The sequence below is a fragment of the Gorilla gorilla genome, chromosome 16, assembly GCF_029281585.2.
Source record: "Gorilla gorilla gorilla isolate KB3781 chromosome 16, NHGRI_mGorGor1-v2.1_pri, whole genome shotgun sequence".
In the NCBI taxonomy this organism is placed as follows: domain Eukaryota; kingdom Metazoa; phylum Chordata; class Mammalia; order Primates; family Hominidae; genus Gorilla; species Gorilla gorilla.
This window is the reverse complement of record NC_073240.2, coordinates 82,586,281-82,610,508: the sequence shown is the minus strand read 5'-3', so window position 1 is coordinate 82,610,508 and position 24,228 is coordinate 82,586,281. Positions and strand designations below refer to the sequence as shown.

Sequence of the window (24,228 nt, the reverse complement as noted above, 5' to 3'; positions counted from 1 at the left end):
CTTGGTGAATGGCCTCTATCAATTGCTCAGTAAATATTTGTTGAATGACTAAGGATGATTGCATTTAATGTTTAAAGGTGTTCTCTGGCCAGATAAAATGTATAAAGTAGGAAAAGACATTTTACGTACTGTACAACACCTTTGCTTGGGCTAATTCTTCTGGGGAACTAATAGTTCACTTAGTAACCCCATCTCTGGTTCAAATCTGATGAACTGCCTATGCTTACTTGCCTTATATTGTAAGTGATCATCAAGATATAGGGAATACTGTTGAGATATGGAGAAGAATGAGGTTGTCTTTTTGTGCTACATAGAATTGGAAAACAAAACATGCTGCAGCATAGTGTGTGCATGTGTGTGTGTTTGATGCTAGAATAAATCAGAAAGAATACTCAACAAGCTGTTATTGAAGAGCAGAGAATGGGTAAAAACTGATTACTCTACATTTTACTAATTACAGCATTTTTACCAAACGCAAAATTTAATATTAAAGATTAAAATACAAAGTGGCAATATAATAAATTGCTAATAAATTTGTATACAACACTTAACTACAACCTAAAAAGAAAAAGAGGGAAAAACAAAAACCACAAACTTAAAACAAAGAAACCCAAAATATGATCTGCCTACTGGAAGAAATAGAAGTAGGAAAGTGGCTCAAAAAGTTGTTCGTGGATGAACAACTAAGATCTCCTTCCTGGAGAACTAAAGGCAGGGCCATTAAATTAGACATCTCGTGATCTCTAAATAGAACTGAGAGGAGACTCAAAGAAATGCAAAATAACAGCTATAGAGCATTATGGAGTCTTTGGCCTGAAAGAATTTTTCAGATTTTGATGGTCCAACTGCTGTCATTTACTTCTCTGTGTGTATGTGTGGATGGCGGTGTGTGCGTGCATGTGTGTGGGTGTATGTGCGATTGTTTTGGCTTGAGTTTTGGTAAGAAATTACATATCATGTCTTTTAAGATTATTTTTAGATATATTTCTGTTTTTCACCACACATACACACACACACACAGAGACACACACACACTTTTTATTTTCTTTTTCTGACAACTAGCTCAATGCAGGGGATGCATTGTCCTGCCATTGCTTCAGTAAATGTTACAGGTATCCTGTGTTCTCAGCAACTGCTGCAGGATTCTCTGGCATCTGCACTTTGGCTGGAGTTGGCTACAACCATCCTTGGAGGATGAGGAGAAGGAAGGAAGAGAGGGAAAGCGCATAAGACTGGGCCACCTGCCCACCTTCTCCAACCCTCACCACTGCTCGAGGCTCTCTTAATCCATTTATGAAGAGGTAAGTACAGAAAAAAAGAGAGATCAGCTTATGGCTGACTCAGGCCTGAAATCCTTGCCTTGGATAATGGGAAGAAGGCCATCTTTTTGAAAGAGAAGATCAGGAATATTTCAGTTACAATACTCTCCTGACACATTTTCAGCATCCCAAACTCCACCCAGTGTTCTATAGGACTATTTATGAAACTTTTAAAATCTTGACCTAGGCTAGGCATGGTGGCTCACGACTTTAATTCCAGCACTTTGGGAGGTTGAGGCGAGCAGATCACTCGAGCTCAAGAGTTTGAGACCAGCCTGGCCAACATGGCAAAACCCCATCTCTAATAAAAATACAAAAAATTATCCAGGTGTGGTGGCGTGTGCCTGTAGTCCCAGCTACTCGGGAGGCTGAAGGGGGAGAATCACCTGAGCTCACAGAGTCAAGGCTGCAGTGAGCTGAGATTGCACCACTGCACTCCAGCCTGGGCAACAGAGTGAGACCCTGTTTCAAAAAATAAATAGATTTGGGAGGCCGAGGCGGGCGGATCACGAGGTCAGGAGATCGAGACCATCCTGGCTAACACAGTGAAACCCCGTCTCTACTAAAAAATACAAAAAATTAGCCGGGCGTGGTGGCGGGCGCCTGTAGTCCCAGCTACGCGGGAGGCTGAGGCAGGAGAATGGCGTGAACCCGGGAGGCGGAGCTTGCAGTGAGCCGAGATCGCGCCACTGCACTCCAGCCTGGGCGACAGAGCGAGACTCCGTCTCAAAAAAAAAAAAAATAAATAAAAAATAAATAAATAAATAAATAAATAGATAAATAAATAAAAATAATTTTTAAAGAATTTTAAAAATTAAAAAAATCTTGACTTACCATAATAATTTACATTTTACATCATAGTACATGGATCACATACACATAAGATTTATATGTATACATAAATAAATATATATAACTAAAAACTTTCATGAAACAATACCTTTACTATGGTATAATAAAAATAATACAAAATATCTTTGGTATGAAAAAGATAATATAAAATATGATTTTGCTAAGAACCTGATGCAATCTGATGTATGCTATTCTTTTTTGTTTTAGAAAAAGGAAGTTGGTTCCAACCCACTAAGTTGATTTTCAGTCCACTAGTGGGTCATGCTTGAAAACCACTACTTTCAGGTTTTCTCTGATTTTTTATAGCAGTTCCATATGGGGTATTTGCTTTGATTCCTCATTTAGCTCCCTTCTTTGGGCCACTGAATCTTTTCATACGTGCATTGATTTTGCCGCATTTGCTCAGCCCTACTCAAGAGGTCTGTGCTTACTCAGATCTGGGAGCTGGGATGGGTTCTGAAATTCTTCGTTGGAATCTTTCATATGCCGATGCCAGACTGCAGAAAGGGCTTAGATTTCCTGCGGCTTTTCTCTGCCAGGTGAGAGGTGCAGTGAGCAGCAGGGAAGGTGCACCATTCCCCAGCATCCAAGTTCTCAGGGGAGCCTTGAACCTTTGGAAGGGATGTTTGTAGGTGATCGCCTCCTACTGGCTGAGCAAGGTAGCCATGTCCTAGCTGCTGTAACTGTCCACTGGAGGAGCATTTCCATCCCAGCTGCACATGCCAAGACTCAGCCAGGGGCAAGACCGATGGAGATCTCCACGCTGGATCCCAGCATTGGGTCACCGTCCAGCGTTACCAGTTGCTCCCACTCAAAGCAAACCTCTCCTCCAGCATCTCCAGATGTGGCAAGAACAGCGCCTCCCTCCTGATGGGCTCCGCCCTTCCACCCAGCGTCCTTCACACCCACCTGAGACATCCACTGAGACTTCTCAGTGTTTCTGGCACACACTGACCAACACTGTCTAGTTTACAAGACTGACATAGATTCGTCCTTATTTCAACAGGAATTCAAAAGAAGAACTTGAAGTAAATTCCTGATTTCAAGCTGCCTTCCCAGTTAACCAAAACTCCAAGTTCTTGGAACTATTTGTTTATTTTGCCCCATGCCTATTTTCTCCCCATGTTTATGAGCATATTGCTATTCACAATGAATTGCTTTTTAATAGCAAAACGTAACCTATATATGAAAATGTATTACCAATTCAAATGCACAATAAAATATATATATATATATATTTTGAGATGGAGTCTCCCTCTGTCACCCAGGCTGGAGTGCAGTGGCATGATCTCGGCTCACTGCAGTCTCCGCCTCCCGGGTTCAAGCAATTCTCCTGCCTCAGCCTCTTGAGTAGCTGGGATTACAGGCATGTGCCGCCACGTCCGGCTAATTTTTGTATTTTTAGTAGAAACAGGGTTTCACCATGTTGGCCAGCCTGGTCAGGAACTCCTGACCTCAAGTGATCTGCCCGCCTCGGCCTCTCAAACTGCTGGGATTACAGGCGTGAGCCACTGTGCCCAGCCTGCACAATACAAATTTAAGGTATTACAAGTTGAGCTCCCTGATTCAAAAATCTGACATCCAAAATGCCCCCAAATTTGAAAATTTGTAAGCACCCACATGACACTCAAAGGAGATGCTCATTGGAGATTTTGGATGTTGGATTTTCAGATTACAGATGCTGAACCAAGGCTAAGTATATAATGCAAATATTGCAAAATCTGTAAAAATTTGAAACCCAAAACACTTCTAGTTCCAAACATTTTGGATAAAAGATACTCAACCTGTATTGCTATTGTTAAAGCTGTTATTGTTGATGTTGCTCATTTATTTATACAATAAACATTTTCTGAGATTTGTTGTATGCCAGGCACTTACGATATAAAGGATGAAGACAGTCCTTTACAGCCTACTGGAGAAGATAGATGTGTAAATGGATAATATTCCTAGTGTGAGAAGTTTCATAAGAAAGGTTTAAATAAAGTGCCCCCTTCTGAAGTGACTTTACAAACGGCCACATCAGGAGCTAACCCATGAGCTAGGGCTTGAAAGCTGAATGAGCATTTTGAGGTGAAGAGACCCTTCTGTATTCAGGTCAAAGCAAATCTCTTCAGGGCAGTGGAGCCTGGAGTGTGAGCAGAGAGGAGAGAAATGAATAGCCAATTCAGGCCAATTAAGGAATGAGGACCTTCTCCTACTGGTGAATAGCTTTCTCTCTCTCTTTTTTTTTTTTTTTTTTGGGGGGGGGGGGGAGATGAAGTCTGGCTCTGTCACCCAGGCTAGAGTGACATGGCACGATCTCAGCTCCCTGCAACCTCTGCCTCCTGGGTTCAAGCGATTCTCCTGCCTCAGCCTCCAGAGTAGCTGGGATTACAGGCAATTGCTACCATGCCTGGCTAATTTTTGGTATTTTTAGTAGAGACAGGGTTTCACCATGTTAGCCAAGCTGGTCTCAAACTCCCTTCCTCAGGTGATCCACACACCTTGGCCTCCCAAAGTGCTGGGATTACAGGCGTGAGCCACTGTACCTGGCCAGTAGATTTCAATTCAAAGTGTACCTCCCTCCCTCTCACTCCTATACCCCTGGGCCACTGCTGGGAACCAGAAAGGGGGAGGGGTTGACAAAAGGGCAGGTCTCAAGGTCCTGGTCTGCCTCTGCCAAAATAATTCTGCCTTAACTGATTATACATGAGTTTTCATGATAGATTTTAATTCTAAAAAGGTTTCCATGAATACAAACAATTAGAAAATAATAATTCTATAGTCAATTGCATCCAACAGAGATTTTTTTTTAACCCTATGGATATATGACCATCTTTGTGTTGAGGAAACTCAAGTATTTATTGAGGCATGCCACAAAGCCAGTGAGAGCATGGATTTTGGAGTCAAGCTGGGTTCGGGTCCTGGGAATGTCTAGCTGAGTGGTCCTGTGCAAGCCTCCTCACCTCTCGGTTTGGGGATATACTCCCTAAGCTCCAGGTTGTTGTAAGGTTTAAATTAAATGAGGTATGTGAATATTTTAGTGTGGTGCCTGGGGTTTGAAGAGTGGCCAGGAAACGGTTGGGGTACTAAGTTTTATTTAAAAGACTCACTGGGGATTGAATAAATGAACAATAGAGGCTTCAAGGGTCTGACCCACCTGACGGCATGCCCACATCATATCTGTAGTAGGGGAGGTGCCCTCTACTGTGCTCACAAATGTTGACCATCACTTAACTTTAGGGTAAAGAAGGAGAACAGAGAGGAGGAAAAAGGCTGAACGGTCTTCTCCTTCCAGGGGAAACTGGAGAAATAGGAAGGGGAGCCACAGAGACGGCAGCTCCCAGGCTGCTTCCAGGAACCCAGTGGGAGCTTGAACTGGCCTCTGGGACAAAGGGGTCATCTTTGTATGGCTCAGCCTGAAGTGGGAGGATTTCACCTGATAAGGGCAGGAGGAGAAGATGCTTCCCTGTATTCCCCAGGGAACCTCTATTCTTGTGCTGTTACCTCATTCTCCAGCTACAGAAAGCGAACTTGCTATGGACCAAAAAAGAAAAAAACAAACAAAAAACAAAAAAAAAAACACCAATCCTGGGACCTACCAATGCAGGAATTAGTCACGGGACCCTTATCAAAAAGCAAGCCGAGTGAACACTTTTCCCATGGTCAATCTGCAGAGATGTCCACCCGCTGTGCCCACTTTGGAGAAAAGAAGTCTGGCCAGGCAGCAGAGAAGCCCCCATCAGGTGCCCGTGGCCTTTCTCTCTCCTGCTGCCTTCCTTTCCTCCACCTCCTTCCACACCCCATTGCCAAGGATGAGACGAGGCTGAAAAGTCAGAAATCTCAGGACCAAATTCTCCCCGTGCTGCAGAGCCAGGTCAAGCGATATCCCTCTGCCCGCTCTGGCCTTCTGAAGCTGCTTCCTCCTGTACCTAACTGTGACATGGTGACACAGAGATTCCTACCAACACAATCCTGGCTTCTGCTCCTGCCCCTGACCCCAGCACCACTTCCAAATATGAAGTTACGTCCTAGCAACCAAGACCCTCCCCATTCAGGTCAGAGAGGTCAGCTTCCTCCCTCCGGTAACGGCCACCTGGACAGAGCAGCTGCCTGACAGACATTCACTCACCTGGTGCCCACCTACCTCCCTATGCACAGTCCCCCGGGGCTGCCACCTCCCTTGCTCCTCTCTCCAGCTGCCCAGCAGGGATTGCAGCACCACTTATTCCCAGACAGCCTGTGGCCCAGGCCTGGGTCAGAGCCGGCAAGGATTGAGAAATGGACGCTCAGTTCTCAGACGGAGGCCGGCCTTTGAGTCAGATCCCAGGCTCCGATAGTTGAGATGCTGTGAGTAGGACACAATATTCACCACCTGCTCTGGACAGGTGACTCAGGACAAATGTGTCCCACCTGGCATGGATTTGCTCGAAGACTCCTGATCTGAGCCATCTGACTGCTCCACGTGAAAAGGCTTGATCCAAAAAGGGGGGCTGCCAGTGCTGAGAAGCTCAGCCTCAGAACAAGGTCCACCATCTGCTGGGCTGGCCGGCAACACCCAGGAGGCAAACCCAGTGCAGAGCCACAGAACCACAGTGAGGTTCCTTGGTCCAGCCCAGCTGCCCCTGCCTTCTTTGGACAACACAGAAATGACTAGGAGAGCAGAAAGGTAGCAGACATGACTCGGTGCCTGCAATGTGCCTGGCACACTGCTAGGAGCTTTCCATAAACCTCATCACATGCTGGGAGCTGTGGCACGTGACTATAATCCCAGCTACTCAGGAGGCTGAGGCAGAAGGATCGCTTGAGCCGGGGGGTTCAAGACCAGCCTGGGCAAACCATAGCAAGAACTCCTCTCAAATTATATAAAAATGTAATAAAAAGAGGAAAAAAAGTCATCACATACAATCCTGCCATCAATCTGGTAAATATATCACCTACTTTGCAGACAAAGCCACTGCACAAACGTTCATTAAACACCTACTACGTGCCGTGGAATTTCCCCAAGGTCACACGGTTAGCAAGTTAGCAAGTCAAAATCCACCTGTCTCCAAAGCCCAGGCTTTTTCCATAGCATTTCATTTCTTGTCTGTGCCACCCTTTCCCAAAAACAACAGACTGGCTCTCAGAAGCTTGTGTAACTCAGCGGTCCTCAAGCCAGCTGCATCAGCAGCATCTGCTAGAAATGCAAGTTCTCAGGCCCTGGCCTAGACCTCCTGAAGCAGCACCTCTGGCACTCTGTTTTCACAAAGCCTCCAGGTGATTTTGGTGCGTGCTCAAGTGTGAGAGCCCACGACCTAACGTATACAGAGCATGTTGAAAACCGCAGCATAAAAGAATGGGGCACTTTTGTGTGTGTCCTGTTGGCATTACTGTCATGAGACCAGAGTGCCTTTCCCCCACGTAGCCCCTTGGAGAATCTAATCATAGGGTGGCATTTAATCCATCTGCCCCACAAAGAGCATCCCACACATCTCTCCTAGGCTCAGTCTCTGTGAGCCCTGTGTACATGCTAGGCTGAGGTTTTTGTACGGACCTCTCTTCTAAAGAATGGAATGTTTCCCAATGCTCAGCACCAAATGTTTCAGGGCTTCCTGGGGGCTTTAATGAGGGTGTAGGTGCAACCTGTAGGAAGCCCTTGAAATTCCATGCAAGGCTGCAAAGATCTAGCCGCTGCTGCTGGAGAACACAGGCCCATGGTCGCAAGGGAAGCATGGGAGGAGGGAGCACTCTGGGGATAAAGGTGCCTTTGTCAGCAGGCACAGGGGACATTGCAGGGCTGAGTCTGGAGTGAGTCTGGAGTGCAGTGAAGGAATTTCTAAATTGCAGGGAGTGAGCGCCTCTGTCAGTGTCGCCTGCTCAGCTCACACCCACAATCTCTCTCACAATGGCCTGGGTGCGGTGGGGCCAGGACAGACTCAGGCCCCACTTCCATCTTGCTCTGGCAGAGAGGCTGAGGAGCAATTCAGCACCCCAGGGCTATGGGGGCTGGCCTTGCCCTTCTTGGATCCTGAGGCCTGGGAGGGCCCCACAGCCTCCCTCCTCCACCAAGTCTAAGCTCTCTCTTGTCATGGGCACCTGAATCCAGTTCCCACCTCTCCCTCTATTTTCCGAAGATCTGTTCTTTCTCACTCTCAGAAGGTAAATTTATTCCAAAGTGTAGCTGAGACTTGGCCCTGATTTTTCCTAATACGGGGTGGTTTGTGCTTCAAGGTGGAAACTTTATCACCCCTCTGCCCTTCAGGACATCCTGCAGAAAGAGTCTCCACCCTGCCCAACACTCCACAGTCCAGCTCACTGCAAGCCAGAAGAGAGGGGGAGGAAGACGCAGGTGAGAGAGCCCCGCCCTGTTTAGAACTAGGAAGTTCAAGCACCACTTGAAGCTCAACCAAGAGCTTCCTGTGTGATCTTGGTCATTCACAGCCTTAGTTTGCTACGATGAAAATTAGATGAAATTAATTGTCTGCCAGATGAAATTAGAAACTTCTACTGCACAGTGTTACTGAGAGAATGAGGCAATAGAGGAGGAAGCATGCTGCCAACAGCTAACCAAGCAGAAGCCTGCTCACCTTGTTGGCCCTTCCAGCCCACGGAACTGAGAAATCTGTTCAACAAGTGATTCTGATGCTTGCTAAAGTTTCATAACCAATAACCTGTATTTCCTTCTAATTCTCTTATTTTTTAATTACAAAATTTTATTTCCAAAAGTAAATTTTTAATTACAAAAATTTTAATTACAAAATTAAAATTACAAATTTTGAGAAATTAATTTTAAAAATTTTAATTTTAAAAATTCTAATTTAATTTTTAAAAATTAAAATTACAATTACAAACTTAAATTTAATTAAAAAAATTAAAATTACAAAAAATTTTCATTTCAAAATTTTAGTTATAAAAGTAATACATGTTTCTTGTGGCAAGTAAACATATTCAGAAGGCAAAAAGAAAGTGTGTCCTTAAAATGACACAACAGGGTCATCTCCTATTCTGTTCAAACAATGGCAAAATAAAGAGCTTAGGGTCAGAGCAATAAGCCCCAGCTTCTGTACTAAGCGGCTCTGTCAACTGCAAGTCCTTTTACCTTACTGAGTCTCAGTTTCCATGTCCACAAAATGGAAACAATAACCCAATAATCTGACAGGGCTGCTCAGAGGTCTGAGCAAGGAGCTGTCCCGCAATCTATAAAATGCCTTGGGAATTCTTTATGCTGTACACTTTTGGTCATGCGAACTGTATTATCATGAGCAGAATATAATTTAACAATTTTAACTAGTAATGTAACAATTTTAACTAGTAATGTAACATGACGCAGAATATAATTTAACAATTTTGACTAGTAATGTAACAATTTTAACTAGTAATGTAATGTTACTAGTAATGTAACCTGACAGTAATGGACACGATGATAATAAATTCTCTCTGCATTTAGCACTTTCAACTTAGACAGAATGTTGAGGCCAAAACTTGATGATTTTATTGTACGTCCCCACTTACGGATGCAAACACTGAGACTCAGAGAAGTTACATGTCCAAAAAGTGCACGTCCAAGGCTGTGCAGTCAGAAGCCATTGGTCCCTTGATTCCCGCTCCCCGGCTCTCTTCCCCTCTTTCCCTGGCCCACAGCAACATATAGATTCAAACCAAGGGTTTTAACTTCATACGAAAATTCTAGCTGACTTCCATGTAGACCATGCTGCCCTCTCTCTGGCCTTTTTTTCTTTCAAACTGTCCATCAGGCTTGCATCCTTTCAAAGTAATATTCCATCACTAAGATACTTACAATCACAACAAGCAACTGAAGCCAGTCCACAGGCAAATATACCACGCACATGCCAACAACTCCCAAATTCACTTCTCCAGCCCTGGACTTCTCCTTGAATTCTGACTCTTTTTTCCTACCACTTGCTTAACATCTTCAGCTGGGGTTTAACTTAAATTTCAAAAGTAACATTGCCTGGCTCTTATTCAGTGAGGCAAAAAAAAAAAAAAAAAAAAAAGGAACACTGCCAAATAGTACTCTTGATTCCCCCCTAATAAAATGTTTCTTCCCTAAACTTCCACATTTTGGTAGTTGTCACTAGCATCCATCAATTTCCCAAGCCAAAATCCTCAGTATCAAGGTGGGAAGAACATAGCACAGGCTCTGAAGCCAAAATTCCTGGGTTCATCTCGCAGGTCTGTCCCTGCCCAAGTGCATAATCATAGGCAGGCAAAAAGGCACTTCTCTGTGGACTGGTTTTGTCATCTATAGGCTGGCTAGTGCACTAACATCCACCTCACAAGGTTTGTTTGGGCTAAATGTGGTAATACTTGTAAGGTTCTTAGAACAGTGCCTGCCAGAATAAGCCCTCTGTGAGTTTTTATTCATCTTGATCCCTCCGTCTCTCTAACCTTCCACATCACATCCAATTTATCAGTGATTCTCGTTGGCTCTATCCCCAGAAGCTATCCCACTTTCTTTCCGCTTCTCTCCATCTTCACTGCCGCCACCCTCCTCTTACCAGTGCCTCTTGCCTGATTATAGCTTTCACCTTCTAACTAGGATTCTGGTTCCTACGCAGACCTTCATAATCCATTTTTCACATAATAGCAGGTAGGCTTTTTGAAAATATAAATTGGATCAGCATAAAATTTGCAAGGGCTTTGAATTACTTTTAAAAACTGTTTTTTGTTTGTTTGTTTGTTTTTAAGACAGCATCTTGCTCTGTGGCCCAGGCTGCAGGGTAGTGGTATGATCATAGCTAACTGCAGCCTTAAACTCCTGGCTCAAGCAATCCTCCAGCCTCAGCCTCCCGAGTAGCTAGGACAACAAGCACATGCCACCACATTTGGCTATTTTTTCTTTTTTCTTTTTTTTTTTGTAGAGACACGGTCTCTCTGTGTTGCCCAGGCTGGTCTTGAACTCCTGGCTTCAAGCAATCCTCCTTCCTTGGCCTCCCAAAGTGCTGGGATTATAGGCATGAGCCACTGCACCCAACCACTTTTTAAAAAATTCAATAAACTTTATTGTTCTGAGCAGTTTTAGCTTTACAGAAATATTGCACAGAAAGTACAGAACTCCCGAATACTGATCTCCCTCTCCACACACACAATTTCCCATACTATTAACATCTTGCATTGGTGTGGTACCTTTTTACAATTGATAAACCAATACTGATACATGATTATTAGCTAAAGTTCACGGCTTACATGATGGTTCACCCATTGTGTTGTGCAGTTCTATGGGTTCTGACAAGTGCATAGCGTTATGGATCTACCACTGTAGTATCATACAGAGAGATATATTTACTGCCCCAAAAATGCCCTGTGCTCTACCCCTTCCAAAGGCTTTGCGTTGTTTTCCAAAATAATACCCAAATTCCTTACAGTATCCCAAAGGAGCTAAATGATCTCACCCTTGTTTATCTCCCAAACTTCAGCTTCCACCTCTGCCTCTCCTGCTCGCTGCATCCCACAGCCACTCTGGCCTTCTGGCTCTTTCTTGAATAAGCCATGCCCTTGTCACCCTAAGACTTCTGCCCTAGCTGTTTTCTCTTACAGGAAAGTTCCACTTCCAGATCTTCATATGGCTGGCTCTTCCCTGACTCCATCTCCTAAGTGGGATCTTTCTTGACCACTCAACCTAAACCAGGCACTCACCGTTACCTCTCCTTACTTTATTTTCTTCATAGAACTTGCCAGCATTTGAAGCTGTCTTGTTAGTCTGCTTGGGTACTTACATACCAACCATCCGCCCCATCTAGGTCCCACACAGGGACCTCATCAGCCTGTTCACTGTGGGGTCCCCAGCACTAGAGCATGCCTGGCCCATAACGGGTTGATAAACATTTACTGAGTGAATCAATGCATAAATGAATGAACAAATAAATGACTAATGCCATGTAATGAGTTTCTACATTTGTTTGTAGTTTCGAGTTTACAAAGAGCTCTTCCAGACATTTCCTTAGCGTAATTTATGTGATTAGGCCCAGGTTTAAATGGAACTTAAAAAACATATTCACAGTATCTCTCTTAGCTCCTAGAAGCCACAGATTAGGAAACAGAATGTTCTCTCCAAGGGAAGAGAGTTTAGTTCCAAGAGCATTCATGACCCTCTGGTTATGACAAGAAGAATCACTTGGTTTAATTCATGGCTCTAAAACAAATAAAAAATACTTAGAGATATAGAACCTTGGCTGATTAATAACAGCAACAACAAGCATTTGTGCAGCACTTGCTGTGGGCCAGTGTGGAGGCTGAGGCAACTCCATCTTGGGTGCTAATCCTCCATGTTGGATTCTGATTAACTCCAGTTCCAGGAAAGTCTCGTAAGGTTTCTAGTCTATCTACTGTTCCTTGTATAAGAGCATGTACTTATCCTGCCCTTAGGTCAAAACAATCTTGATGTTATTGTACTTACCATACATAAATCCTGACCTTGAGCAATCACCCTACCCATTCCTTCTGAAGCACTGTACCCTTCTCCTATGATATATAAACCCTGGGTCTGGGGTGTAATTGTGGGGATTCACCATCTTGTCTTGCCATCCTAGACACAGACATGGTTTCTGGACATAAGTCCCTATTCAACATTTCCTTCTAAGAAACTGGATTTTTCAGCTTCTTTCTTTGGCCCCTCAACTTCCTCAGCCTTTGGGGGTAGGTTTGCATAGGCCTGTTCACCATGGAACAGCTAGACACAAGGCTAAGTACCATCCACACAGTATCCAGCTCCACAATTCACTTGGAGGGTTGGTACCATAATGATTTCCCCTTTTTCTTATAAGAAAGGAAGGAAGAGACATCACAGGGAGTAAAACAACTCAAAGCCCAAAGTACAGAGCCAGGATGTTAACCCAGGATTATCTGACAGCAAAATCCAGTCAGTTCTTGTCCTTGTAACAAAAGCTGAGTAAGTAAACATTGCCGTGCTGAGCATCTATAGATTCCTACCCATCCCCTTCAGCCCTATCACGTGGGTGGGCTTAGAAAGGGTTAAACGCCACACTGGGAGGGAGTGGTCAGTGCCTGGGTGGTGCTATTTTTAAGGCCAATATTAGGATGGTTTGCACAGCACCACCTGGCAACAAGAAGAGGCCAGGTATTAATGAATGACACACCCGGGGGAGAAGGGGGAGAATGTTTCCACTCAGCAAGACTTTGGCAGGAACCGTGTGTTCAGTTTGGGGTCTTGCCTTTTACAAGGGTGTGGAGGCAGTTGAGTCCCTCATCTTTTCTGGCTGTCACAGAATGTCCGAGATGCCCTGGCCAGGGGCCCTGGCCTGCGTGGCTTCAGACAGGACAAGGGTGGAGTTCGAGGTGGATGGTGCCCAGCTGTGCAAAGCAGTTATTTGTCCCACGCTTTCAGTCTTTCTGCCCACACAAGTATCTGAGGAACGCCGCTTCCTGCCTTGCATCAGAAAGCAACATTTTTAAAGATTAAGAAATCCCTACTTTCTTCTCTTAATTTGTTGTTGTCATGACATGACTGACTCAATAAGTAAAAATTTTAAATCCCTGTCCAAGGACACAGGCTTGTCTCCCCGACGCTTGAAGTTCCTCCAGATGCTTCGTGCATCCTTCCACCTCCACATGTCAGCACACTCTGCCCTTTCTAAGCAAGAGCCTCAACAAGCCCTGCCTCCAGTGAACTCTCGTATGTTTTTCAAGGCTTGGCTCAGAATCACCTCCTCCAGGAAGACTTCCCTGACACCCCCTCCCAACTCACACATTAAATCACCAGTTGCCTTGACTGGGCGCAGTGGATCAGACCTGTAATCCTAACTCTTTGGGAGGCTGAGGTGGGAGAATCACTTGAGGCCAGGAGTTCAAGACCAGCCTGGGAAAGACCCTGTCTCTACAGCAAGACTCTGTCCCTACAAAAATAAAAATGAAAAATTAGCTTGGTATGGGCCAGGTGCAGTGGCTCATGCTTGTAATCCCAGCACTTTAGGAGACCGAGGCAGGTGGATCATTTGAGATCAGGAGTTGGAGACAAGCTGGGTCAACATGGAGAAACCCTGTCTGTACTAAAAATACAAAACTTAGCTGGGCACGATGGCAGGCTCCTGTAATCCCAGCTACTCGGGAGGCTGAGGCAAAAGAATCGCTTGAACCCAGGAGGTGGAGGTTGCAGTGAGCCGAGATCGTGCCACTGCACTCCAGCCTGGGTGATGTAGTGAGACTCCGTCCCAAAAAAAAAAAAAAAATTATCTTGGCATGGTGGCATGTGCCTATAGTCTCAGTTACTTAGGAGGCTGAGGTGGGAGGATTGCTTAAGCCCAGGCTTAAGCCAGGAGGTCAAGGCTGCAGTGAGCCTTGATCATACCACTGCACTCCTTGTTTCAATAAATAAGAAATAAATAAGGAGCTGCCCTTCTGTCCTCCCAAAGCACTCCATGCTGAGTTCTCTCATCCGTGTGTCTGCCTTATCCAGTAGGGGAATAAAGCCTTGCTGCCAGGGGCTGTGCCATATCTTTCTTTGTAGCCCTGGTATTGAGCATAGTACCTGACACAAACGGGATGCTAAGTAGCTGTGAGAGGAAGGGATGAGAAGAGGAAGAGAAAGAAGAAAAAAAGGCCGGGAGGAAGAAGGGCAGAGGAAGGAGGGAAAGAGGGATTCTTTGTGATCAGATGCATAGACACAGAGACAATATAGACACATCAACACATGGATCTAACCTGTTACAGGCATACGTATGCACGTGCACACCCTAGTCACAGGAGGGGTTTGCACTGAAAAGAGCACTGGTCCAGGAGTCCAGCAGCCTGAGTACCTATCCCCTGGGCTGCTGCTGACTAGTGTGTGACCTGAGGGAAGCCAGTCCTCTTTCTGAGCATCAGCTTCCTCATCTGTAAAATGGGTTATTATAAGACTTATACAGAATGCTCTCACTGCCTGAAATACAGTGGACGTTCAACACATACCAGCTCTGCCTTCCCTCAGCTCCATCTCGCCCGCAGTGCCCCACACACCCTCTGCAATGGGAAGAAAAGAACAGCAGTGTGCAAGAGCCAGAAATGCCTGTGTCTATACCCTCCCCCTCTCCGCCTCATAACAACATAGCCATTCAGACGGTTGAAAGCACATCTGCCCGACACTACCTGCAATCTATTTTGTGCTGTTTTTGTATTCATCTTGCTAGCGAAAGGAACATGCATTGCCTCCAATGCCTGTTCTAGTCTGGACTACAGCAGGAAATATGAGGACAACTCTAGTGGGAACAGCTTGGCACCCATCACTGGGCCTTAGGGTCCATGGGGGCTCAGGTGAGGCCCTCAGGATAAACAAGGACATACAAAGCCTCAATACAGTGCTCACCACCCATGGGGCCCCTGCTCCATCTCCTCTGCCCTGGCCTGTTTCTAACCTCACTGTCAGAACCCAAAACTGCAACCCTAATCCCAAGCCCAGAGATAGCCAGGACCACTCTCCGTACCTTGTTGCCCTTTAGCCCAGAATAACCCATGGCTTGGTGCTGCTTTCTTATCCCAGAACCCCCAGCCAAAGTCTGCACTTGAACTCATCATGAGGTCTGCTCACCACAATTGGGGGCCTTTGCAGGCAAAGGTTCTGCCCCCATGGTCAAAGGAGGACAAAGCAGGTGCCATACTTTATTTAATCAGGTCTTTAAAGTTAGCAACAAGTTGTGTATTATCAGCAAAATTGAAAGCAACTGAGAAGGGCACAAAAGAGCTTTATGGGGTGATCATGATGGTAATTTTTTTGGGTGGGGGTGGACAAAGTCTTACTGTCACTCAGGCGGGAATGCAGTGATACAATCATAGTTCATTGCAAACTCAACCTCCCAGACTCAAGCAACCCTCCTGCCTCGGCCTTCCAAGTACCTGGGATTACACGTGTGCACCATCACACCCAGCTAATTTTTAATTTTTTTAGAGATGGGGTCTTGCTATGTTGCACAGACTGGTCTTGAACTCCTGGGCATCAGCCATCTCCCTCCTCAGCCTACAAAAGTGTAGGGATTACAGATGTGAGCCACTGCATCCAGCCAGTGATGATAACGTTTTATGCCTTGCTAGGGGTGTGCTTTACACTGGGATATACACTTTTCACAATGAACTGAACAGTGCACTTAAGATACATACATTTCACTGTATGTAAATCTTACCCGAAAGAACAACAGTAAACAAATATTGAAAGTTAGATGTATGATGAAGTCAAGTTCCACCCTGGAAGGTTCGCCAGTGTAAGTAAGTGCACACACATAGTCTACCTCCAAAGGGAGACCACCTATATCCTCACCCTACTTTCTACTAGAGAAGAAGCCAGGGGGGCTACTTTGGGCCCTCAGGTACTCTTTATTTAATCCCCAGCTTATTTGGAAATGCATTCAAAAATAAGATGGATAGCCAGGCATGTTGGCTCACTCTTGTAATCCCAGCACTTTAGGATGCTGAGGCAGGGAGGATCACTTGGGGACAGGAGTTCAAGGCCACCCTGGGCAACATAGTAAGACTTCATCTCTATATTTAAAAAAGAAACAAATGAAAAAAAAAGATGGATGCATGGATGGACAGAGGGATGGAGAGATGGATAGATGTGATAAAGCAAATATAGTAAAATGTTATTTGTAGAATCTAGATAATGGACATAGGTATGTTGACTACAATTCTTTCCTCTTCTCCATATGTTTGAAAATATTTATGATGATATTTTGGAAAACATAAAATTGAAAGCAAGCCAAGATGTCCATAATTGGGGAATGGTTAAATAAATTACTGCACAGGCATCTGATCTGATTTTCTGAGGTTGGTAAGACTGGTGGTTCAGATAACTTTGTCGGAACTGAGAAGTTATCCACAACCCAACGTCGAGTGGAAGCATCAGCATGTGAGCAGTATGGATATGTAGAAAGCTCACCGTGCTTTTTCAGCTGCATACTGCTTACTAAGAGTACAGGCTTTAGGATGGAATAGACTCGCCTGTGTTCAAATCTGTCCTGCCACTCACCACCTGGTTAAACTCCCTGTGTCTCGTTTTGGTTCGCCTGAGAAGTAAAGACAACAGCATGTACCCCACAGCACTGTAGGTAAAAATAAAAAATAAAAATAAAAATAAAGCGCTGTAGGTAAGATCAAATGAGTCAGTGCTCACGCAGGTTGATCCTAAATCAATGCCTGGTGCTGAAAGCACTCAGGAAGAGGGAGCTGCTGGTATTACTGAGGGCTTTCCAGGGTTCAGGGCGAGGCCCCTGGTAGTGAGGGATGCACACTGAGGGGCTGGCTCCCAGATGTGGGGAACAGAGACAACTGGCTGATACACAGGCAAAACCTTGCCCCACCAGCAAAAAGATCTTATTCCCTTAGCTAACAAGCCACCATAATTTTTTTAAGATGCTGCAAGAAAAACAGACTGGATGGATGTACACTTAAAAAACTCACAGTGGCTAGGTTAAGCTGGTAAGATTTAAAACACTTTCTTTTCCCATCCCTATTCTACAATTCGCCCATTTGCTTCTCCATCTCTGCCCCAGTGTAACTCCCGCACACCCTTCAGAAAACAACTCAAATAGCACCTCCTCAGGGAAGCCCCACGCTGATCTGCCAGACTAGGCCAGTTCCCTGTTACAGCCTCCCATAGAACTTAACCCTCTTTGCCGTTATATTTATGTGTGTACAGTTGTTTGTTTAATGTGTCCCATTAGATCCCCAGAGCCCAGCACAGTGCTTGAAGCCTAGAATACTCTAAATAAATAATTTGTTGAAAATAAATTCCAGGCTGGGCACAGTGGCTCACCAGCCTGAGCAACATAGGAAGACTCCATCTCTACAAAAAAATAAAATTTAGCCAGGCATGGTGGCACACTCCTGTAGTCTCAGCTACTAAGGAGGCTGAGGTGGGAGAACTACTTGAACCCGGGAGGTTGAGGCCATAGTGAGCCATGATCATGCCACTGCACTCTAGCCTGGGCGACAGATGAGATCCTGTCAAAAAAAAAAAAAAAAAAGGAAAAGAAAAGAAAAAAAGCAATGAAAATGAATTCCAAGTGTTTGGGAAAGTGATTTCACTCTTTGTATATTGAAAAGTAAATAGGAAATTAGGAGGAGACAGAGAGTAATAAAACTATATCCATGCTTGTCCCGGGCAACATTACATAGCTCTTAACTATCAAAGACATATGGCAGTGTCTCATGTGGTTTTACTTTTTTTATTGGAGAGACGTTGGGGGGATGGTGGGGGAAGGTGTGCGGCAGAATCCTCCTCAAACCCTACACCCCACCCTCCAGCCCTATGCAGAGCCTCCCTCTGCTTCCCACAGGCCCAGCCCCTCCTTGCTGACAGGGGCCAAGTCCCAAGGATCCCCAGGTGACTCGATTCCTATTTCCCAGCAGAAGGAGTCAAGGCACCTACGGTGGAGACCACAGGACCCAACTATTACTGAGGACACATCCAACCACCATGACCACATGCTCAGAATCTGCACATGTGAAATAGCAGAGCTGGAGTGTTTTTAGAGGCCATGTCTAGTCCAACACCCTTCCATCCACTTTATAGACAGGGACACTGAGTCCCAGATATGGAAAGGGGCTTATCCAAAGTCACACTTCTATGCAAGGATTTAACTGGACAGGTGTCCCTGCATGTGAATGCCCAATCTTCTAACAGCCTAACTCAGAGAAAGAAGGCACCGTGTCAAATGTATTGAGTAGATGATGGGGCATCGCCCGGATAAGCTCCTCACCCCTGGACCGAGGTGTTCATTCCCACAGCTGACATAAGTGTTGCCTGTGACAACTCACAACTGAGTCCCTCTCAGGAAACTGCCTTCAGCCAAAGACAGCTGCCTCGCCCAAGGTTATGCCTGGATTCCAGGGGCAGCCCACAAGCAATGACTGGTCACTGCAGGGATACAAAACCCCATAAGATCCCCTGGATCTGCTGAGGCCAGTGTTGCAACTGCATCACAGCCCAACTTCTCCATCTGTCTGGTTCTGTCTCCCTCACCCCACACTGGTGTTGTTCCCAGAGCACACACCAATGAACTTCGTATGCGCAAATCTCTGTCTCACCATCTGTTACCAGGGAAACCCAACCAAAGGCAGTGCAGCCAGGGTAGGAAGTGGTAAGACCTCCCTGTGAATCAGAGTGAATAAAATGGTTTCACCAAACACGGAGCACCTAGTAAACACCAGGTCAAGTCCCACCCTCGAAGATCCCCAGTGGAAGTAAATGCATCCATGTCATCTGCCTCCAAAGGGAGGCCGCCTGAATGTTCACCCTACTTTCTGCTATACGAAGAGCCAGGGCTACTTTGGGCCCTCAAGCACTCTTTTCTTTATCCTCAAGCCTGTATATCTATGATGGTTGCTGTGTCAGAACAGGGGAGCAGCCTGCTTAGGAGAGCTGACATGTCCTCTGAATACGTACATGCCATTTGGGTCATTTTACATACTTTATCTTAGTTATTGTTTCTGCCTTCCTCTAAGGTAAGAATTTATGACCACCGTTTTGCAAAGGAGGAAAGTGAGCCTTTGAATGCCTTTTCCAAGATCAAGGAGCCTGTTACCCTCAGAGCCAAGATTCCATCCCAGGTGGCCACGCCCCATGGCTCAGGTTCTTATTCCCTACACTCCACTGCCTTTCTTCAGACTTCAGCGGATGCCTTAATGCAACCTAAGCAAGTAGATGCCAGGGTTCTAGCCATATCTTTCTGGAGCTAGAAAAGTCAGAATATGCCTTTGACTTGCTTACTTCTCCTTTTTAAGGAAAACCATGTGTTTACTCTCTTATGCCAAAGTTGCAACAGAGCTGAAGTTTCGCCAGTGTTAACTTTAAAAGTTGGGCAGAAGGGTTAAAACGTTCTGCCCTGATGCCTGTTTATGTTTCCAGAGCAAAAGAAGATTTTAATAAGAAATGCTCTCATCTGTTGGGCTGTACCTGCAGGAAGGTAGGGGATCTGGATGGAGGCCCCTCCCAGTTCTCAGATCTGCTCCAGAGACCAGCACTCCGTTCACTTCTCCCGGAGCTGAGCAGCTCCCTCTTCTGTTCTGCTTCTGCTGAAACTGGAGCGGAACTGGTGGGGACCCTGACAGCTAGCGTTTTAGACACTGATGCCTCTGCCCCTTGAAGAGGAAGCCAGGGCACATGGAAAACCATTGCCCTGGCCAGGGTTCACTCTCCTCCCCTGTGGGGGTCCTGCAATTGCCCTTCCCGAACTCTCTGCCAAGCACATGGTGAGCACTCAGCCAGCCTCTGCAAAGACAAGCATTGTGTCCTATTGTAGCACATGTGTGCACACACTTACACGTGTGCACACACACTCACACGTGTGCACACACACACTCACTCATATACTACACAGTGTGACCAAAACCATGCTTCCATTCCCCTGGGAGGATGTCAGGAAGGGTCCACCCCTCCATTCCAACCTCCCCTGAGTCCCCTGGGATAGGAGAAGGAGCTCCACTCACCGTTCTGCCTTCTCGGGAAGACTCTCTTCTGCAAACTCATTGCACAGGGTTTGAGGGAGGGAGAGAGAGCTGTGAAAAGTTCCTCCAAACCAGGATCAGGGGTCCATGGGAGGATCGATGGCAGCTTCTCGGCTGGGAGTATTTGAATATGAGTTAAAACTACAAAGTAACTCCTCGTTAGAACTGTTTTTTCCTCGGCAGGGAGGGAGAAAAAAAAAATCCCTTTCCCTCTGCCAGAAAATCTTTAACGTTTCACAACGGTCGCTTCCAACTCCTGCCCTCCTTGAGAAGCAAATGTGTATAAAGGCAATGTTATTTCACTGAATCAAGCCCTCAGATCATAAGCCTTTTCCTGTACCACAAACAGAAATGTAAAACCTCAAACTTTCCTTTGGACTCGGAGTCTGTTGTGAGAGGGCAGAACACAACCCTTTCTGAGGTCTAATGTATGGAAAATGTGCCGCACTGTTTAGATCATCGCAAGGACTTGAATCTCTGCCCCCCTCTTCTACTTTTTTTTTTTTTTAATGAGTTCTGGTGTGTTTATGTAATTGCATGGGACAAACAAAACACCTAAAATCCTTGCCCAAAGTTGAAGTGATTCATTTTCTCCTTCACACACACCACACACAAACACAGCGCCTGTTTAATCCAAGTGAAAACGCCTTTCATAAAATCTGCAAAGAGCTTGGGCAGAGAGACCCATGGTGAATGCAGCCTGTGTCCCGAGAAGGGCAACTGGGCTCTGGGGAAGGTGGAGGCTGACTTTAATCAAGACAAACAGAAGGCGCTCTGACTCCTGCCATGCCAGGACAAAAAAGGGATAAATGAAAAAGGGGCTTGGGCTCTGGGTAATGGTGCTATAAAACATTTTCAGCCTACTCTACCCAATTTCCTCCGCTTGCCTTCTCATACCAGGACATTTTATTTTTGGACTTGGACAAGATGTACTATTATTTAAAATGACCAATTTGACCACTGGGTTAAATAAATCCTTGGATCACCATTGGAAAGATCAAAGGAATATACAGTGAGTGGGCAAACAAAACTGAAAACTGAGAAAGTAATATCCACCCCTCTGGTGGAAGAGTGTGATGATTTTCTGGACATAGCAATGTGAGACTGAATGGGAGGGAAAACCTGCTCTGTTTGATAGAGAGAAAAACTTACCAGGAAAGCAAGTGAGACAGATCCTGGTCTAGTCCCTGAGTTATCTGTCACCAGCCAAGGGCCCCAGGTCTTTCTGGGATGGGCCCCCTGCCGTGGTGCCTCTTTCCTCAATATCACTGCTACCACTCAGGGCTCCAAAGAGTCGTGGCCACTGGCATCACCATCACTCTGCTCAATCCACTGCCAAGACACTGTGACTCTCGTACTCCCTCTGCACCCCTCACCCCCATGCAAATATACTTTAGATAATCATTTCTCAAGGCAGTGCTACAGGTTGCCAGAGAAACTCTGCTATCAGCACCTGGAGTCAGAACAGCTCCCTGAGAGCCATCATCACCCCTGGGTGAGGGTGGGGACCCTGCACTGGCACTTCCTGACCCTTCCTTACTCTGATTATTGAATGAACTGCCTAGGCTCTGAAACTGCAGGATGCTGCAGCTGTGCCAGGAGCACTGTGAGGGCCGGAAACTGGCCTTGCATTTTAGTCATACCCAACGGCAGCAACAATAAGGAATAGGCTAGATAAATTCTGGGAGTACTCTGCAGATATTAAGATGATGTGAGGCCGGACACCGTGGCTCACACCTGTAATCTCAGCACTTTGGGAGGCCAAGGTGGGTGGATCACCTGAGGTCAGGAGTTCAAGACCAGCCTGGCCAACATGGCGAAACCCCATTTCTACTAAAAATACAAAAATTAGCCAGGTGTGGTGGCATGTGCCTGTAATCCCAGCTACTCGGGAGGCTGAGGCAGAAGAATTGCTTGAATCCAGGAGGTGGACATTGCAGTGAGCCAAGATCGTGCCACTGCACTCCAGCCTGGGTGACAAAGTGAGACTTTGTCTCAAAAAAAAAAAAAAGAAAGAAAAGAAAAGAAATTAAGATGATGTGATAAAATAAGATGTATTGCCATAGAAAGATGTCTGCATTATATTATTAAGTGAATAAAACCGCTTACAAAAAAACATGGTGTAAATACGATCCACATACATGAAACAAGATCAGATCTGGAGAATAAAATTGAGTTTTTTATTTTTATTTTCACCATGAGCTTTTCAATATCCCTTTGGGCTTTTCACTTTCAATTCATGCCATCTATATGATTATTAAAAAAATAATAAGTCAAAGCATTGGCTTTAGAATTTCTAAATAGACTTTGTTAAATCAGTAGCAAAGACCATAATACTGAAAACCATGGTTCATAATGATATGAATCAAGCCTTTGACAAAAGTATGATGGACAGAAAAATGGCTTCTCCAGAGATGTCCACATCCTGAACCTGGGAACCTGTGAATATGCGATGTTACATGACAAGGGGGGATTCAGATGGCAGATGGAATTAAGGTTGCTAATCAGCTGACTTCAAAATAAAGGAATCATCCTGCATGATCCAGGCTGGCCTAGTATAATCACAAGTATCCTTAAAAGTGGAAGGAACAGCTCGGCTCAGTGGCTCCTGCCTGTAATCCCAGCACTTTGAGAGGCCAAGGTGGGCAGATCACCTGAGGTCAGAAGTTCAAGACCAGCCTGACCAACATGGTGAAACCCCATCTCTACTAAAAATACAAAAATTAGCCAGGCGTGGTGGCATGCACCTGTAATCCCAGCTACTCGGGAGGCTGAGGCAGGAGAATCTCTTGAACCCGGGAGGCGGAGGTTGCAGTGAGCTGTGATCATGCCATTGCACTCCAGCCTAGGCAACAAGAGTGAAACTCCGTCTCAAAAAAAAAAAAAAAAAAAAAAAAAAAAGTGGAAGGATCAGAGAACCAGATGCCTCAGCAGCTAATATAGTGAGGATGGTCCTGGACAAAGGAGAGACTGACAGGCGACATCTGTAGTGAATTCCAGCAGAGAGGCAACTGCGAGTTGTGTGCACCTTCCAAACACAGCAGCCCAGCAGGGAAAAGCCTGAATTGAGTGAGTAGTTACCCAGAGGAGACTGTGTTTTATATTAAGAGTGGAGGGAGGTAGAGGAGGAGGTCAGAGTCAGAGCGAGACTTGAAGATGCTCTGCTGCTGACTTGAAAGATGCAGGAAGGGCCATGAGCCAAGGGAATGCAGGTGGCCTCCAGAGGCTGAAAAAGCAAGGAAATGGATTATCCCTTCCAGCCTCCAGAAAGAAGTGCAACCCTGCTGTCACCTTGATTTTAGCCCAGGGAGACCTATGCTGGGCTTCTGACCTCCGGAAATGTAAGCTAATAACTTTGCCTTGTTTAAGCCACTAAACTTGTGTGGCTTATCCAGATAAATACATTTGATTTGTTCTTATTTTGTTTGTTTCTTTGTTGCCAAAAGCTTGGCTTTGACTACAAAGAGAAAAGCCTGGAGGACACAAAGCACAAAATTTATGTCATAAACCACGAACTTGGGAAGAACATGAGATGCTATCTGAGCAGCTTTCTTCTTATCCAAAAGCAGATAAAAGTCTGCCCAGCTGAAGGGAGGGTGACATTCAAAGGCCACAGGTTGGAGCCTGAGAGGGCCTCTGCCCACTC

The 24,228-nt window shown here is 45.4% G+C and overlaps 1 protein-coding gene across 4 annotated transcripts in view; it reads right to left on the bottom strand.

The window, feature by feature from the left end:
• Positions 1–20,973, bottom strand: part of IL16 (interleukin 16) — a 128,077-nt gene extending 107,104 nt beyond the window's left edge. For 2 of the 4 annotated variants that reach the window (XM_055363648.2, XM_063698770.1), the window contains exon 1: positions 20,565–20,973. In XM_055363648.2, coding sequence (XP_055219623.2) covers positions 20,565–20,604 — 40 coding nt within the window. In that variant the 5' untranslated portion in view covers positions 20,605–20,973. Of the gene's footprint in view, positions 1–6,282; positions 6,578–20,564 lie in introns of those variants that run through there. The other 2 variants (XM_063698772.1, XM_063698771.1) reach the window with 2 other exon arrangements.
• Positions 20,974–24,228: the final 3,255 nt, after the last annotated feature.